Source organism: Dryas octopetala, chromosome 3 (assembly GCF_963921425.1).
Source record: "Dryas octopetala chromosome 3, drDryOcto1.1, whole genome shotgun sequence".
Classification (NCBI taxonomy): Eukaryota; Viridiplantae; Streptophyta; class Magnoliopsida; order Rosales; family Rosaceae; genus Dryas; species Dryas octopetala.
The window spans coordinates 14735397-14754696 of record NC_141368.1 but is presented as its reverse complement, the minus strand read 5'-3'; the positions used below and the strand labels follow the sequence as shown (position 1 = coordinate 14754696).

The 19300-nt window shown below is 34.5% G+C and overlaps 1 protein-coding gene across 1 annotated transcript; it reads left to right on the top strand.

Annotated features, from left to right (window-relative positions):
- Positions 1 to 4898: 4898 nt before the first annotated feature.
- Positions 4899 to 19246, top strand: LOC147291233 (phosphatidylinositol-3-phosphatase myotubularin-1-like). The gene is made up of 19 exons (XM_086236554.1): positions 4899 to 5106; positions 5259 to 5351; positions 5585 to 5659; positions 6338 to 6409; positions 7040 to 7109; positions 8080 to 8129; positions 11418 to 11707; positions 11828 to 11901; positions 11977 to 12040; positions 12509 to 12574; positions 13255 to 13354; positions 13444 to 13557; positions 14204 to 14373; positions 14450 to 14534; positions 14936 to 15154; positions 15776 to 15835; positions 15996 to 16060; positions 17179 to 17458; positions 18247 to 19246. Exons 1-19 carry the CDS (start codon positions 4993 to 4995, stop codon positions 18760 to 18762), a joined length of 2577 nt encoding a protein of 858 aa, XP_086092680.1. The 5' UTR covers positions 4899 to 4992; the 3' UTR covers positions 18763 to 19246.
- Positions 19247 to 19300: the final 54 nt, after the last annotated feature.

Here is a 19300-nt window from a genome sequence, read left to right as displayed (position 1 = left end):
CCCATTTTGGCCTCTAGATGTTGTTCTCAGCAAAGTGCAAGCGTCGACGAAACAGATCTAAAGATTCAGTGATTAGGGCTTTCGCAATCTACAGCTTTAGTGATTCAGTTTCGTGGATGGATCTCTGCTTCTTCGTTTGGGTCTGTGTTTTTTGAACAGAAAAAATGGTTTTACACTTTCGAGTTTTTTGGGTCTGCCTCTTCGATTTCTGGGCTCTGTTTGTATCCCTAAGGTCTAAAGATGAGCAACCCAGAAATTTACTAAGCATAAATCCTTCTAATGCCCGCAGATATTTAATTCTCTGCACTTGTGCTGCCGTAATTATAAGCATGGATGGCTGTTCAATGGCGCATGGTTTCAAGATTGACTATATTTTATTATTATTCTAAGAGTTAATTACACTTACACCCCCTGATGTTTATCGTCTTTTTGCATGCATCTCCTGGGGTTTCAATAATTACACATACACACTCTGAGGTTTTAAAACTGTTACATATAACCCTCTATAGTGAGATGAAAATGATGAGAAATTATGCAAAAAAGCATGCTAAGGGATTAAATAGCCTAATAAGATTATTCAAGGTGTAAGGTCCAACCTGAATACAAATATTTTCTTTTTTATTTATTTATTTTTTTTCTTGTAGGGGGTTATATGCAACAGTTTTAAAACCTCAGGGGGTGTATGTATAATTATTGAAACCCCAAAGGGTGTATGTGACAACTTTTTTTTTTTTATTATTAATTTTAATGACAGGTGGACCACGTGGCAGTGTGTTTTGGAGGGAAACACTTTGGGTCAGGACTGATGTGGCGAGGTTGGGTGGGAAGCAACCTGGGGCCGACACGTCAATGTCAGGTATTGAGTTCATTTATGCCACGTCAGCAGTTAACAGACTTATTGACGGTCAGACTGACGGAGGTATTCAATTGACAAAAAACATAAGTTGATGTACCCTAATGAAATTTTTTAATCCAGAGGTACTCAACTGATAAGTGATGTATAGTTGAGGTATATATATATATATATATGTAATTAACCCTTAAAATTTCTAGCAAACAACTTAAATTTAAAAAGAAAACAAAGTTGTAAATGTAAAGAGATCTTATCTCAATCTAAATGATATATGGATAGGGATACACAAAAAAACTGAAAAACCAAGTTTCGAACCGAACAAAAATGATCGGATCGGGTTGGTCTGGCTTTTTTTTTTTTCGGTTATCAAACCAAAGTGAGCGATTCAGTATTGATTTTCAATATTGAAATTTTCGGTTTTAATCGAACTAAACAACCACTTATAATATATATTAATTTTTATACATTAATTGGTCTATATATGGTTTTAATTAATACCTATTATAGAGTAAACTGTAAACCAAACCCCCTATTATAGTTTATATACGTATATGTTTATTATAGTTTATAGGTCATAGTTTATATATACTATAAACTATACTACTAGAGTTAAATTTATATATATTATAAACTATACTTCAGGTTCCAAAATCAAAATATGGACTTAAATTTAATTTAAAACTTCCGATTCCAAAATATATGGGCTTTGAACTTCAAGTTCATATTTGGATTTCAAGTCTTTATTTCTTTTATGTCTATGTTAGAATTTATAGTTCTTAACAAGATTCATATATTTTGAACTTCAGGCCAAAATAATTTGCTCGGTTTGAGGCTGATGAAATTAACATTTCAAGTTCTATGATTTATTTTGAATTTCGAGTTCAAAGTAATCCATACTCGAAGCTTTAGGTTCGATGTTTAGGGCTACATGTCCATATAATTAAAAAGAAAATAATAATGCATAACTAAGAATTAAAATAAGGATATAAATATAACGATAAAATTAAAGCAAAAATTGTAAAACATTGCATTAAAATAAACTATGGAAACTTCTGATTTCAAAAAAAAAAATCAACAAACCACATGTCGTGATTTATATATAGAGATTGAGAAACTTCAGGACCTCATTTAGTTACACGATTGAATAAAGATTGAAGAACTTCGAATCTTTATTATATAATATCGAAAACAAGGAAGTTTAGGATTATGATCTTGATCACATGATAAAAACCAAAGAACTTAGAGTCCTCATAAAAATTGAAGAGCTTCAGGTTTTCGTATGATTATATGATAATATATGATAATTTACATAATAGATCCATGTGAGGCCAAGAGAAAATAGACTTTAAATATATGTCACCAAATTAAATGGTAAGAAATGTCACGGAACTTCAAAGTAATGTAGCACTTCTGGGCGTGGTGTGACGTACTAAAACACCAAGAAGGACTTCATGGTAAACTATGAGAACAATATACTGTCATCGAAGACATGTAATATATACAAGTATTCCAAAAGAAAATAGGATGAGTGTGAAATGCTTATATATAAGAACATGATAAAGTATTATATAATAACTTTGATGGCATATAAAGCAATCAGGAAAGCAACTAATCCATAATTGGCTCTATATGTGTGAAAGGTTGCATTGACAAAAAATAATATTAAAACTATATTATATCTAATCTCTCTTAGAAGCATATTAAATTAGATTGAAGAGCTTTAATTCATTAAGTATAAGTTGTATATATAACAGAGTCATTAAATGTATATAACACCCAAATATATATTGAATTAACAAAGACGTGAGTAGATGTAAAACACCCAATATCCATGTACACAGTGCATATATAATGAATGTATATACTAACATCATAATGAAAGTATCAATACAGAAATGTATGCCGTATATAAAAGAATCAGTACATATGTGTTTAGAAGATCAACATGGGATGGTAGTGCATCAAAGATCTATCAGAGATCTCTACCAACCATTATCCTTTCGATTTCATAAAGATTTGGCTTATTTACTATTTTACCCTCTGAAATTAACTTCAATTTTCACTTCACCCTCTAAGGTTTATTTTGTATCACATTATCCTCTAAAATTAATTCTCGTGTATCATTTTACCCACTTCATATTTTTACAAATTTTGAAAATTAATTAAAAATATTTTCAGACTAAAAAAAATACATGAAAAATTTATACGGATTCGACTTAACTAGTACTAATTTAATATGGGGTCAAATTACCAATTTTTCATCCGAGTGTTTTCAGAAAATTAAAATACTCTAGACTATTTGAAAATTCATAGGATAATTTACCGAACTCCAAAAAATACGAGATTTGCACTGTTGGTCTTCTAAACAATAACACTTCCTTTCTTGTGCACACTTGCTACCCAAAAGACCTCTCGGTCTTAGAGGAAAATAAATTTCTCCCTATAAAATAAATTCTACAAAAATTCTAGAATTTCCGTAAATTCTCGGAAGAATTCTCTAAATTAGGTTTTTGGTAATTTTCAAAATATTTTTGAGAATTCATCCAAGACTTTAAGAAAACTTTAGAATTTTTATAAAAGGAAATTTATTTTAATTTTCTATAAATAAATTTGGACTTTCCAAATTTTCTGGAAACTCTTAGAGGGCAAATTAGTAATTTGACCCTATAGTAAATTAGAACTAGTTAAGACAAGTCTGTAGGAATTTTTATGTATATATTTATGAGTCCGGAGCTATTTTTAATTAATTTTCAAAGTTTGTAAAAATATGAAGTGTGCAAAGTGATACACGAGAATTAGTTTTAAGGGGTAATGTGATACAAAATAAATCTTAGGGGGTAAAGTAAGAATTGAAGTTACTTTCAGGGAGCAAACTAGTAAATAAACCTAAAGATTTAATTGCTCAAACAAGACCATTTAGCCTATCGCGCTACTTTATAAGTAATCATCAATTAGCCAATCAATGAATTATGAGAAGTGAGCATATAGTACTAGCCGAATAAGTAAGGAGAAATATATATGTGCACATTGATCATTTTAGGAATTATATTGTACAATATATATATATATCAAACACAAAACAAGTATACCAATACAAATCTCAATAAATATATGATTACAGAAGGCAATATAAAAGAAAAATAAATAGAATACAATGAGATCAATTATTGTATATGATAAGAAACATAAATAGCCAAACAATCAAAAGAAACCAATATGCCACATGTGGGTCAGGGATCATTCGACCCAATATGGATAGCACATTATGGGTTTAATTAGTCACGGAGAAGAACAAAAGCTATTTGTGTTAAAGAATATAATAATCAACATATAAGCAAAATAAAACTCTAAGATTAAGAGTATTGGACATTAGCAACTAAATTGCTCCATATGACTCTTAGATCTAGAAAAGTTTTTAAGATTATAATATATAAAAGATGGTCGAGCTGATAACGTGTTATAAACTAGAGAGGAAAATATGAAAAATTGAAATGGTAAAGAGTGCTTCTCAAATAGCTTGTGTATTCCATCTTTGTTGGAGATGTCTATTTATAGGCTTACAATGATTTGACTCTTAATACAACTTATAAATCACCCATAAATTATAGGTTACAAAACCACTAATTACCATTATTAGGAACCGTCATTAAGACATATGTTATATGATATTCAAATGTACAGTAATGATAGTCATCTACATATTAAACTTATGATTTATAACAGTATAAATATTATGATAGAATTTGTTCAGAAGACTACTCTGCTTGGTGTTTCTTTTGGGCTTTGGCTCCCACTTAAAAAATATAATTATATTTATCATCAAAATCTTACAATTTAAATAACTCATTATTCTCCTGTTAATAAGGTACGGAAACAGAAAGCTGTACATATATATTGTGAATTGTGAAGGGTTCTCCAGGAGAAAATACAGCATAACTATTCTTTATATTTTTGGTGATATAAAAATACAGCATAATTAGATTGCGTGCGAACCGCTATTCCTTTGAACGACAGGTAGAGCCATTTGCAATTTGCAACAATAACAAACAACCGACGACGACAAAAACTCTCTCACATCTCTCTCTCTCTTGTTCGTTTGTCAAAGTTGGGAGTGGTGGGTTTTCCTTCGCCGCATCGCCATGGCTACGCCGAGGCCACGCTCAGGCCGATCAACGCCTCTCCGGAACTCCTCTTCTCACGAAGACTCCGAGAAGATGGAGGCCACTGGCCTCTGGGACGCCATCGATTGGACGGTACCACCCTCTCTTCTTCTTCTTTCTCTCAATTCTAGGGTTCTCTGTCCACTAATTTATCAGTTTCTATTCAATTTGTCAATCACCCACTTTGAAGTTTTGCCTCCAAATGTTTAATTTCATCATTCTGCTTCTTACTTTATATTCTGCAGCCGGTTTCGCGGTCCCTTTCGCGGTCTCCATCGCGGCCCGTTTCGCATGCCAAGTTGGAGTGCTTGCTTGAAGAGGAGCGGGTCGAAGTTGAGGTACGGAGACTGCATAAATTTTTTGGTTTTCAATACTGAATTCTTGAATTATGAACGGAAATACTGAACTTTCTTTTTGGAATTTTTGAATTACAATGTGATTCCTTATTTTTGTATCTGTTGACTTCTTGATTAATTCTGTAAAGCTCTAGATATGGCGCCCGGTGTTTTTTCATTTTCGCATTAACTAGTGGTATGCATAAGGTTTTTTAATATTCAAAGTTTACTTTCAGGGGTATGGAGTTGTTCTTGTTAATACTGATGAGGCAGGTACCTTGATAGTGACCAATTATCGTCTTCTTTTTCTGGTGAGTAATTCATAGATATGTGGCAATAATACCCATCTTCAATGTGCATTTCATTTGAAAGTTAGGTTCTGGTCTGTACCCAATAAAATTCATGTTGGAAGAGTGAGTAATTTTGGTAACACTGAAATCTGCAGTAGAACCATAAATTGCATAAAACCAGAAATTTACATCTTGGGCTGATCTGAGCATCTGTGTGAATTGCATCAACACTTGGCCCAATTAATCTGGTGCTGCTGGTTTTATTTCTTAATTTTAAATATATTCTGCTTCATTAATTGTTTTAATCTGCAATGGGTGCTTCGGATGAGAAGGAAGAAAGACCTGGGGAATAAAAGGAGAAAAAAAAAAAAAAACAAGAGGAGAAGAAAAAGGTTTAAGAATTATGAGAGGAGATTGGAGGTCTCTCCCCTATATTTTTACCCTATGTTATAAAAAAATGATGTCAATTTTGGCCCTTTGATATATTGCATTTGTTAGGTTATATGTCTGTCTGTTTTACTGCTAGTGAAATTGTTAGCCCATAAATTTTCTATGGTTTGGAGGAATGTAAAACATTTAGTTTGTTTATTTAATCTTCTTTATTGTAATGATTAGTGATGATGTTGGTGGTGGTGTATGCGTGTGTACCCATTTATGGTCATAGTAACTTATTTAGTATTCTTACTTTTGTTTTTCAAGAGTGAGGGAACTAGGAATGTTATTGCGCTTGGAACGATACCTTTGGCAACAATTGAGAAGTTCAGCAAAATTGTAAGTTCTAATATCCATACTTATATGTATATATATGTATTTATATAGACAAACATTTCTTTTTGGTGGTAACTTCATGGAGGATATTTCATTTTGTGCTTCAGTCCCAATTCTCAAATATATTTGTATCTCTAACTTCTGTATGAGTCTGACATCTTCGAAAGATGTGTACATGAAGTTAAATTTTATGAGAGTTTACGGAGATGCATGTTCACATGTTTTTAACTGTCAATGAAGTTTGTTGATGTTTTATCATTAAAAAAGAAACTGTATTGATATGAAAGTTTGGTTGCTTTTTTAACAATAATGCTCTTCTCATCGAAGTCCTCTCCACCTCCATTAGGTCTTGCCATTTGTCTTACAATTTGTTGTTCAACATCTCTGGTGTTTGACCAACAGTAATCAGCCCTTTTTGACATCTGATCTTTTTTCTGTTGCACCATTTATCTTTTCACTCCTTGTCATGTTTTGAGAGATGACAGAAAAAGAATGACAAATTTATACATGTCTGTTAGAGATCAGACTCTTCTTATTATTATTTTATGTTTTGATGTTGTTTTTCACCCTATATTGTATTTAGTTTTGGGTATGTGGCAATAGCCAGTTCATTGTTTTTCTTTGAGTTTGTAGGTTTTAAAGAATCAATCAACCCCTCGTCAATCTGACAAGACTCCGTCTAGACGACTTCTTCAGGTCATTGGTATGATTTCATATGAAGTTCTCATATATTGCTTTATTTTTCTTGTTTAATTGGTTGTCATGTGAGATTATGGGAAATCATTTGAAGATTGTGTTTGGAAGATAGGTTTGGATTCTATCCCAGAATTAAATTAAATCTGTCAGATTGCCATTTTAATTGAAATTTATAGTTTTTGTGTATGTTTTGGTGAACTATATAGAAATACTTAAGATTGCTGCAGTATGATCACATAAATGAACTATATAGAAGAAAACCCATGGCTAATACCTTAGAATTATTCAGTGTATTTGATTTGCAAAAATGATCACATAAATGCCAACTGAACGCTTTCTTTGAAGCTTTTTGTTTGATGTAGTAAAGAAGTAGACAATTGATTTATTTCTTTCATTGTTCTGTGTTTGTGTGTGTGTGTGTGTGTGAGAGAGAGAGAGAGATAGAGAGTGAGTGAGAGTGAATACATTTATATATGATGGACTGTGCGAAAAAGAAAAAGTTGGGCATTGGTAAGAGTGTGGTCACATGATAAATGTTGTACTGGTGAGTTGTTGGCTTTGTTGGTAGTAGTAGACTAGCAGTATCAATTATGGCAATGGACTTATGGTTGCATCCTGATAGTGGCAGCGGTGCGGAGGTATTTGCTAGTGATTATATTAGAATTTTGAAGTTTGGAGCGCATCCCTTCCCACATATGCTAGCGATTGTGCTAGTCCATTATGTTCTTTTGTTAGTGTTTTAGAATTTAGGGTTCCTTCGATAAGGCAACTGCGTAGTTGTCTATATCTTGTGCAAGCAATCTTCTCTTTTATGATTCCATAATCACTACTGGAATGGTGGATCCAATTATGGCTGGTTGCCTTTTGGATCAGTTGCCTAGTTAGTCTTATATAGTTTACTAAATCTAGCATGTTGTCAGATAGTAAGTCTTTTGCGAAGAATGTGAGAGAACTAATGGTTCATTTATACTTTGCAGGTAAAGACATGAGAATTATTGTCTTTGGGTTTCGCCCTAAAACAAGGCAGGTAAATTTTTACTGTTAATAGTTCTTGGCTCTTTTGCATTGCAGTTCAGTAGATGTCTGTTTTGGGTTTTTTATGTGGATTCCCTCAAATGGCATTGTTTTTCGTATGTCTAGCACATATTTCTTATAAAGAAGGAAAACAAAATTGTAAGAGGTTTCCAGAGCAGGACAGATAGGTAGAAAGAGAAAAGAGTGAATACAAGAGGGAGAGAAAGAAAGAGATGGGAAGAGAAGAATAATAGGGAGGCAATACAATTTCAATATTATCATTCAAGTCTGTATCTGCAGATTCTGTCCTATATACTTGGCAAGTCTAAGATCATATGAAAATTAAATCTCTTAAATAAAATCACCAATCAAATCCTTAATTAGCTCCTCAATTTGAAATCAACTTAAATTAAAATCCCTAATCAACTTAATTCCTTAGCCAAATCAAATTCCTAAAATTATTGTTTTCAACATTCTACCCTGGTTGGAAAAATCTCATCCTCAAGTTTTATAATGTTGCAATATGAGCATACCATTATCTCCTCTAATGTTGGAAGTATCAAGATCAACAATGACATTTAACTGATTTTGTTGTTTGTTAAGGTCATAGTTGTAATCAGTTTTGCTTGTTAGATCAGTGTACACCTTGTCTTCTGTGTTGTACCTTTCTTGTTTATATTAATAAAGGATTGTTTCTCATCAAAAAAAAAATAAAAAAAAATAGACATCGAATTCTTTCCAACAATACTCTCATAAAAAATCTTTCCAATAATACAATTATATTGAACAGGAACTGTAAAATCCATAATTGAGAAAGTTTTTTTGCCACTCTTTAAATATCATGACTTCCTCCTCAGGATTTTCCTCTTCCGCAATTGGTTCCTCGTCATTTGTTTCTTGTGCATCAGAATTTTCCTTGCCTTGTTTGTTATCTACCCAATACTCTTGTTGTTTTTGACAAATGTTCATGTTATCCTTGGGTATTGCAATATCCACGACCTTTTTCTTCTACCAATTTTATTCTCCTCATAATGATGTGGAATGGGAGGAGAAGAATTTCTCTTTTTGCTGCCTTTTTCATAATATTCTTGAAATGTCGACTAAGGACTTTATCAATGGTTTGGGAATGGTGTGACAAAACTGTATGACAATCTCAAAACTAATATTATCAAATTGAGAAGGTCTTGCTTTTCTTTCTGAAGGCATTGTACTTTATGAAACCCATGCTCATTATAACATTGAATGTCAAATTGATGGCAGTCATCATAAAAGTAGCATCCTTGCAATATAGTTCTAGCTGAAACCAAGTTTCAAAATATCAGCTGATATTTTGGTGCAAAGTTAAATGCCTGACTGTCAACTTTGGTGGAAATTTCAACTGATATTCTGGTTTTGCAGCTGCATTTCACAGCAACCAGCACATAGGTTGCATCATGACTCCACCCCATGTGTAGAAAAAGCTCTCTCATATATATGTGTGTGTGTTTTTTATTCTCATTCTTTCCTCTGGAATCTGAACGTCTTTCCATTCAGACAACCGTATATTTTTTTTTCTTGTTTGGGACAAAGTTGTATTACTTTAGGTTTAGGGTGAGAATTGGGTCTAAACCATAAACCCTAAGACCTGAATGGGTGAAAAATCAAAAAATTTTCCATGCCATTTCAACGACCTAGCATTTGAAGTCTAGTCCACTATTGTTCAAGAAGCGAAGAGTGAATAGATGTATGTTCAGGTTGTGCCTTAAATTGAAGTGTGCTGCTGACGTCTTGCACCATTCAAACAATGCTACTTGCTGTTCGAATGACAACTTATTTTTTGGTTCTTCATCTGTTCAGGGATTAGGGTTTAGCTCTTGGGTTCTTGGAATTGGAGAGCTAAACCATAAGTTCTAAAACTTGACTCTACACCCTAAAGTATTAACCCTGTCCTAACCGGTCTCAAAACATGAAATGTCTTGCACCTTTCAAACAATGCTCCTTACTGTTTGAACTATGGCTTATTTTTTGGTTCTTCACCCCCCTTAGCTCTCGGGTTCCAGAATCTGAGGGCTAAACCCTAACTTCTAAAGCCCGACTCTACACTATAAAGTATTAACCATGTCCTAACCTGCCTCAAAACATGAAATAACAAAAACACTAAAAACTACACAACTTTTCGAACGGTGGAGTCTGCATACTATCTGCACCTGAACCTCTCTGTAAGTTTAAATATATGATATTTCGATTTATGTTTATATATGTGCAGACAAGGTAATATGAAGTTTTTTTTCCTAAGAAACCAAATTGATTAATAGCCTTACAAGAATACAAAGTTGTAGACCAAGTGTCCACTGCATGCAATATACAAAGGACTTATAATTTTCTATCAACCAGCAACAAAAATACAAAAACAATGATAAAGACTATTTAAGAGCAGCCTTCCAACCTGCATGAACAACAGAAGTGATAACTCCTAAAATGCTGGAGAAACTGAAGGCCAAACTGATGTCCAAAATACAAACCAAAAAAAATAGAAAAAAGAAAACTGAAGTCTGAAGTCTGAGATTGAAATCTTACTCCCTAAATAACTTTTACAAGAAAATACCCTGAAGATACGAAATTCCATCTTCTTTTATCCAGCCTTGAAGAATGCAAACTAACATCCCCCATTTCAGAATCATTTCAGATTTCTACAAAAACCAAAGTTCAAACATAATGGAAGAAAAAAATTAACAAACTAACAACTGACCAATAATTGTGTTGTGAAACATTGACAATCTATAAAGTCGAGGAAAATAAATGCACTAAGGTGAATCCCTCACCCAAATTTTGTCACGTATGGTTATGGAGCTCTGATCTTTTGGTCTCCATTGGCCATGACAACTGTGGTCACCAACCATTGGATCAAAATCCAATGGTTTGCTGGTATGCATTAGTTCCAAAAAGTAAAATCTTTTATTGGAATTTGAATCAAGTTTGAATGTCAACACCATTGGTTTTTTATCCAACAGTTGGTGACCATATATTTTTGTGGTCAATGGTGACCAAGTGATCAAAGCTCTGTGTGTATATATATTACTTATATAATTATATTGCTTTATGTTTTATAAACTATAAAATGTTTACAAAGAATTATGTAATGAGCAATTTATGTCCTTGCTTTCTTGTGTCTATGCCTATCAACCTAACATGGCTTTCTGAATTTTGTGGGGTTGTGTGTCAAAACATAAAAGTTTTCCAAAATCATGGTAAATTCTGTTGCTTCTTGCATGTGAACAGCTGTCTGACGTAGGGTTTTTTTTTTGGAAAAAAAAATTTGCAGAGACGTCTAGTGTTTGGTGCATTATTAAAGTGTACAAAGCCAGCAAGCCTATGGGATCTTTATGCTTTTGTTTCTGGACCTTCCAAATTTATTAACACTAACCCAAAGGTGCGGTTACTAAATGAGTATTTTCGGCTTCTTGGAAAAGGTTCCTTCTGTGCTTCGATGAGTATGATTGAAGATGAGACATTCACATTGTCCAATGATTTGTGGAGGATAAGTAGTGTAAATTCCAGCTATACAATGTGCCAGAGTTATCCATTTGCCTTGATAGTTCCAAAATCCATTACGTAAGACTTTGATATCCATCCTTTCATACTTATGACCTAAGCTTTTTCAGGTTTAGTGAGGCTTACTTCACTGACCTTGGAACTACGCAACTAATAGCTTTGCATGCTTGCTGATGCTAGTGATGACGAAGTGCAGCAGGCTTGCAACTTCCGCGCAAGATGTCGGTTGCCTGTAGTTACATGGTGCCATCCAAGTATGCAATAAGTCTTTTGTTGCTTGTTATGTTGTGTTCTTCATACTTGTACTTTACATTCATGATGACTTACAGGAACGGGAGCAGTTCTAGCACGTTCATCCCAACCCTTAGTTGGTATCATGATGAATATGAGGAGGTAATATGAACTATCTTTTCAAATCAACATCCTCAGTCTGGTTTTCTCATTAACTGTCATTGGTTGTGAGTTGTGGTTCTGGTTTGTGGAGGGCGGGTAGTTTCTGTATTTGTAATGTTTTTCTGTGGATTGCTTGTTCACTGCATCTCTTGTACTTTTTCGTAGTTTATTAAGAATAGTTGGTTTTGTATTGAAAAAATAAAAAAAACAAAATCCCCAGTCTCATCATGCACACAGAAAGGGAGCACAGTCACATACATGTGTGCACATTGCACACACAAGCATACAAAAATATGCAAGGGTACAGTTCTGAAAAGGAATGATGTCATAATGTCGTACATATATATTTGGTGTACTTTTGATGCTTGGAATTTAGAGCACCTATAGAGATTTATATTATCATTTATTTGAAGGGTTTTGATGAAATTCTGTTGATCCACATATTCACATCCATTCATTTGTCTACAGCAACACAGATGAAAAGCTTGTTGCTGCACTTTGCACTCAACTTGCTGGTACAGGAGGTAAACGTAGGTAAGTGATAATTTACTTCCTCTTTTTGGTTACTTTTTATTGTGTTATGTTTTTCACATTCGTTTATTTTATTTAATTTTTTGTTACATTGGATGGGATCAAACCGTTGACCTATCCTAATTCTAACTCATTTCCCCACCCTCCCTCACCACTTGAACTAATCCTCTTTTTGGTTACTTTTTATTGTGTTATGTTTTTCACATTCGTTTATTTTATTTAATTTTTTGTTACATTGGATGGGATCAAACCGTTGACCTATCCTAATTCTAACTCATTTCCCCACCCTCCCTCACCACTTGAACTAACCCAAAGGGCTATTAGTTTTTCTTTTTGTATATGCTTTCTAATGACTGAGTATTGATAGTGTTGCAATGTGCAACCCAACAAACATAAGGGGCTTATCAGAAGAATCACTTCCTTATTAGTAGTAAAAAAGGGAATTCCTTTAATAGTTGTTCAATTAACTGTATGTCCTTCCATGATGCACACCCTCATCAATTACTTCTTGCTTACATTTGTTCTTATTCCCTAATTCTTCTATGCTTGGGATGCTTGGGGTTCAATAAGTTGCGGTGGTGTTAAACATTTTTCAGATAAATAAAATAGGTTGTATTATTTTAGAACCTGTATGTCATATGATTTTGTAGGTTAAAACGATTGATTTTCTTTCTATTCGCCAGGAAGCTATATATAGCTGATGCAAGACCTCGAAAAAATGCTTTGGCTAATGGTGCCATGGGAGGTGGCTCTGAGTCATCTTCAAATTATTTTCAATCTGAGGTCTGTCTAAGGTTTAATTTTTCATTTATGCATCTTGTGGTGTTTCATAGGGAAACTATATAACATACAATTTTTCTTATGGATCTCAGATAGTTTTCTTTGGGATAGACAACATACATGCGATGAGAGAGAGTTTTGCTCGGCTCAGAGACTACTTAGATACTCATGGTGCAGCTTCATCAGATGGAATGTCATCTTTCTTGGTTAGTCTTGATATCTTATGAATATCTGATTCTTTATCTGTGTTAACCTGTGGTACCTCAAATTTGTCTTTTCTGATATATGCATTTGTTTGATATGAAAGCATGTTTCTTCTCAAATGATAATTTGTATTTGATATGAACTTTTAAAGTGCATAAAAGTGACCAAACATAAGAAAATAGATGTTTTCAATTGTTTATGATAACAAAAATTTTACGTTACAAACTTTGGAGGTAATGTACCATCCCCAAATTTGGTGTATTCTCTAGCACATGCAATTTGTTATATGGTAGAAAAATTAAATTATAATGAGTTAGTTTTTACAATTGAAGAAAAAGAGTGTATTAGAGTTGAATAATCCCTAATTTATAGATAAAGAAGGCAACAATTTAGAGAATGAAAATGAATTGAAGTACTTTAGAGACCTCAGAGGGGTTGTGGCCCCCATTGATTTCAAAGAGGCTTTGCCACTGATCTTGAGGCTTGGTAAGAAGCAAGTATTTTGGTGGAAATATTCACAATGAAAAAAGAGAGAGAGATGAAGAGTATGGGGAGATGAAGTTTCTTATGGCCTTTCTTCTTAAGTTAGCCAAAAATGCAGTGTTTGAGGTGGGTCTGAATGTATGGTTATACTGTTGCTATTGACAGAGACATGGTGGATGGACTTGGGGTGGAGGCAACCTTAGCAGTATGTCTGCTTCAGTGTCAACTCTTGGAGACAGTGGTTGGCTAATACATGTTCAAAGTGTCTTGGCTGGTTCAGCTTGGATTGCTGCGCGCGTTGCTTTGGAATCAGCTTCAGTGCTTGTACATTGCAGGTAAGGTCCATTACTATTGTTTTCACTTTTCCATTTTTGGTGTGTTAACCTCTAAATTTGACATTCTTTTGTTTAGTGATGGATGGGATAGAACTACTCAGCTGGTTTCGCTTGCCATTTTGTTGCTTGATCCATACTATCGGACTTTGACTGGGTTTCAGGTATCTGCTGGACATATCTGGACAGTTAAAGTTGCATGTTCTTATCTTTGGGCCTTAGGCATAGGAAGTTATTTCTAAGCTGTTGCTAGGAAAGGACATGCTGGTTTATAATACTGGTATTTCTCGGGTTTTTTGCATGCAAGGTCTAGTGTAAACAGATATTTGTTTCATTTTTATTTTACTTTAGCCATGCTAGAGTCACATACTTTGCAACAGTATGGAACTAGTCATATCTTGGAATTCAACTTCTTCCAGGGTTGCATTGTCAAAAATTTAGTTTAATCATATTGTCAGATGCTGACAGTTGCATCTATCTATTGACTTAGAATTTTAATTTTCAGAATATGCACTTATAATTTTGATGTGACCCAACAATTTTTTAATTGTTTACTTTGATGCAGGCACTTGTTGAGAAAGATTGGCTAGCATTTGGTCACCCATTTGCAGATCGAGTTGGCATGCCAACTCTAACAGGAATACCTTCTGAATTAACAATGCAGGCTTCTAGTGGGAGTATCCCTTCACCACCCATGCGCCAGCAGTCATCAGGGTCGTTCACAACTCAAGCTCCTACTTCTCATGCACAGAATTCAAACAACTATTCTCCCATATTTTTACAGGTGTGCCTTGTTATATGGGTATTATCAATGCACTAAGGTTTTGACTTACTTTTTTTATACATATAAATCTATATATGAATGTTTTAAATGTAAAGGTCCTGCTGCAATTAATAGCCATTGGAATTGATCTGGTGACTGGTTAGATTCTAAATTTTTGAAAGATGGTGCTATTGTCACCTCCCAAAGTACTCTGCCCATCCACCTACATTTCCCACCTTCCAAAAGTTCAGAAACAAAATCGTTTTACTCAACTTTGTCCTGATAAGTAGCATACTTCCATTAATAGAAAAACCAAAGTTACCAAAAACGGGACAAGATGTCCACTAATCAGTTTAGAGTACCTATCTACAACAAAATCAGTAAAAACATCACATTTACATGAAAACAGTAAAATTGAAAAATAGCCTGAAAAGAGCAATCGCTAAACGCTGAAGGACGCCATAAGGGATGCCCAAAAACTAATCCTATCCCACAAATGATCCATCTCCTCACCCCTTGCTCTCTCAAAAATCCTCTTGTTCCTCTCCACCCAGACTACTCTTGCAGAAATAGAATACGTTGCATCAAGACTGTTTCTTCAGCATGCTTATAGTAATTAATCTAGGTTTTATTCTCTTGCAGTGGGTTGATTGTGTTTCACAATTGTTGCGGATGTATCCTTTTGCTTTTGAGTTCTCTTCGGTATGTATCCTTCTTCCATAAGTACACTTATTTCTCTTTTTAATGAAACAGCTCACAATTGTAGTTGAATGTGTCATTCAACTTCATTATCTTTTCTTTCAATTTAACTTGTGGTTGAGGAACAATAGCTCATTGACTTTTCTACTATTTGGTGATTTAGGCTTTCTTGGTGGATCTATTGGATTGTGTTCTATCATGTCGCTTTGGGAACTTCTTCTGTAATAGGTAAATTCCTTTATGAGCATTAACCCTGAAACAGTTGGTTTTAGGGCTTTGATCTTTGATGTACGCTTACTTTATTAGTCCCCCTTTGGATTAGACTGCATGATGTGGAATCAAAACCAATACCTAGTTATTGTAGGGTGGTGAATTCACAGTTTTTTTTATCATCTAGTTATCGTAGAGTGCAGTGGCTTTACTTTTAGAGCTTGGTATGATGTAGGCATATTTTGATGAATAATAAATCCCATGTTTATGAGGGGGGAACAAATGGCAAACCTTGAGTTATCAAGATTTTATCATATAATCAAAATTTAGAGCCCTTTCAGCGTAGCTTTTAGCCTCTATTTATAACAAGATAGAAAACCTAAAACCCTAACAAATTTAAATTCTATCCTTTAAAGTAAATAGTTTCAACCATCCAAAATATCCCTACAGGGCATTGCTTTGTTGATAGATTTGAGAAGTTTGGTGAAGCGAAACTGGGTAATTATAAATCATCATATGGTTGCATATAGTGGGCATAGAGATAGACTTGGCATAAGAATGGGGAAGGAAAGGCATGTTTCAAATGCTTAGAAACTTGACATCCATCCTTGACTGGGCAAGGATAGATTAACTAGAGATTTCAGCTATGTGCTTTTGAGGCTTGAAAAGGATTAAACTTCATGAATATTTTGAAAGATGTAGCACATATGATATGAGCTGGTAAGCAAAAATCAGTTTACTTTATATTATGAATTGGAAGAAATATCAAATTGTGTTCAGGTGGAATTCGTTAAAATGAGTTGAGATACATTTTTCTCTACTTTTTGAGCTTTTTGTAGTTGGGTGATACATTTTTCCTAATTTCTTCCCATATTATAATGTCCATGTGTATGTGTTCTTTCCTTGCTAATTATTTGGTGTGTCCATGACCGGAGTTGTCTTCCTAATGTTGATAGTTGTAAGGTTTGCTGGTATTTTTATATCCATTGTCACATATCATACTTGCTGCAACTGTCAAAAACCAAAATCTTCAGCTCAGTAAACATTTAATTGTTTTGTCCCTGTTTGTCATTTCTATGAGCATTTTTTATAATAATGCTAGAAGTACTTATCCCTGATTGCTTATGTCAATTTAGTGAAAAGGAGAGGCAACAATGTGGTGTACCTGAAGCTTGTGGATGCTTGTGGGCATATTTGGCTGATTTGCGTGCTTCAGAGGGAAGTTCTCATGTGCACTATAACTACTTTTATGATCCATTGAAGCACGATGGTCCACTATTACCTCCAGCAGCAGCTCTAGCACCAACTCTTTGGCCTCAATTCCATCTTCGATGGGCTTGTCCCTCAGAGGCTCAATCTGGAGAAGTTGAAGCTAAATTTAGGAAGATGGATATTAAATTCTCTGAACTGCAGAAGGTAATAGTTCTTACTCCTGTATCCTGTCTTCTAAAATCTTCCCTCTGATTCCCCTCTATTTTTTATATATATTGAGAGAGAGATTAAATGCTTCTTTGCATTTTAATGTATATGAGAATTTGTCTCACAAGTTTTACACAGTTCTGCATTTCAAGTTTAGATATTATATTAAAAATGGCATCTCTCTTAAGCCATAAGTATGCGGTGGGGGTTGCAGGTTAAACCCAGTAGGGTGTCCTAGTTTTGCTAAGCAAGAAAATGAGAGATAAATGCTTTAGATCCTATGTTTATATGTTGTGTGTTCTGGATCTCACAGTAGAGGTTGCAATTGAGTCATGAGGTTTTCAATTTGCATTGATTTCAGGTTTGTGTCATGTAGTATTCATTTGTTGTCAGATAAATGACACGCTTCTTCATGAAGTAGAAACTCAACACTAATATGTCTCTTAATAAATCAAAAATGAACTCAATCCAAATGCTAGCAAAACCAGAGAGTTCACAAGTTGTGTTGGCTAGTTTTATTTGGAATTACAAGCCCTGATTCACAGACCCAATTAAATAAGGGTACAAGTGATTGTCATAGTCAGTACAAGTTGTATTGACAAACCTGTTATGTTCGTGTCTAGTCAGTACAAGTTGTTTTGACAAGCCTGTTGTGTTCGTGGAAGATGATTTATGTTTGGCATATCTCTGATTGTATTGTTTCCCAAAAATAAATGGCCTGTTACATTTGCTTATGCTACGTGAATAACATTATTTTCTGTTGGATATGTACACACTTCTCACAGGCAAAAGAAGCTGCAGAAAGGAAGGCTAGAGAAATCACCACTCTCATGGAATCGTTGAGTGCAGATTTACGAAGTGAGAAGCAAGTCAGCAACTCAGCTATGAAGTTGGCCAAGAGGGCAAGCAAGGAATGTGAAGCCATAAAGCGAGCTATACAATCACTGGGATGCAAGGTTCACTTCTCAAGCAGTGGAGATTGCACTGTTGACATCGAAAACAGCGCAATTGAACCTCCACAGAAATCTCTTTATTCTTCAAAAAAAGAAGCAGATGGCAGTGTGCAGCATGATGAGAAATCAGACCTCTCCGTTTCAATTACAGTTATGGCAGACGGTGCTTCCAGCAATCCATTTGGTCGAGTATGTGAAACTTTATGCCCGCAACGCATGCGAGATGGAGGCTGCAGGTGGCCAGATGCTGGCTGTGCTCAATTTGGTAGCCAATTTGTCGGACTAAAGGCTAACTACGAGGCATTTGATCAACTTTCTATTTATGATAGTTATTTCCCGCCTAAATAAGGGTTTCAGCACAACCTTCACTATACTCACTCAAGGTTCTCCCCCTTAGGAAATTTTCATAGAGTTCAAAGTCTCTTTTAGAATAGTTCCCAAGATTTTTTTTATAGCATGCCATCAAATAAACATGAGAGGTGACGCAGATGGAATGACCCTAAAATTTGGGACGGGTCTCGGGATTGGTTGTACAGAGGATGTAGAGTTAGCTGAAGACCATTTCTAGTATAGGCAGGTCTGTGGAGTGGCAAAAGGAAAATCAGAAATATTGCAAGCACGACCTGGTGTATATATGGTTGTCTACTTCCCATACATTTTCATCAGGTGCTCGTTAGGTAGTTATAAAGGCTGCAATTTATCTCCTAAATGAGGTTAGCCTGCGTACAGACTACAGATTTTGGGCAATTTCTGTATTGAAACATTTTTTTTTCACCAGCATCAGTGTATACTTGGATTGGGATGCAATAAAATTTTGCTTTTAGTGATGGTATATTCCTTGATTTTGTTAGTTTCCCTTTGCCTATATTGATTGGTAGAACTGATG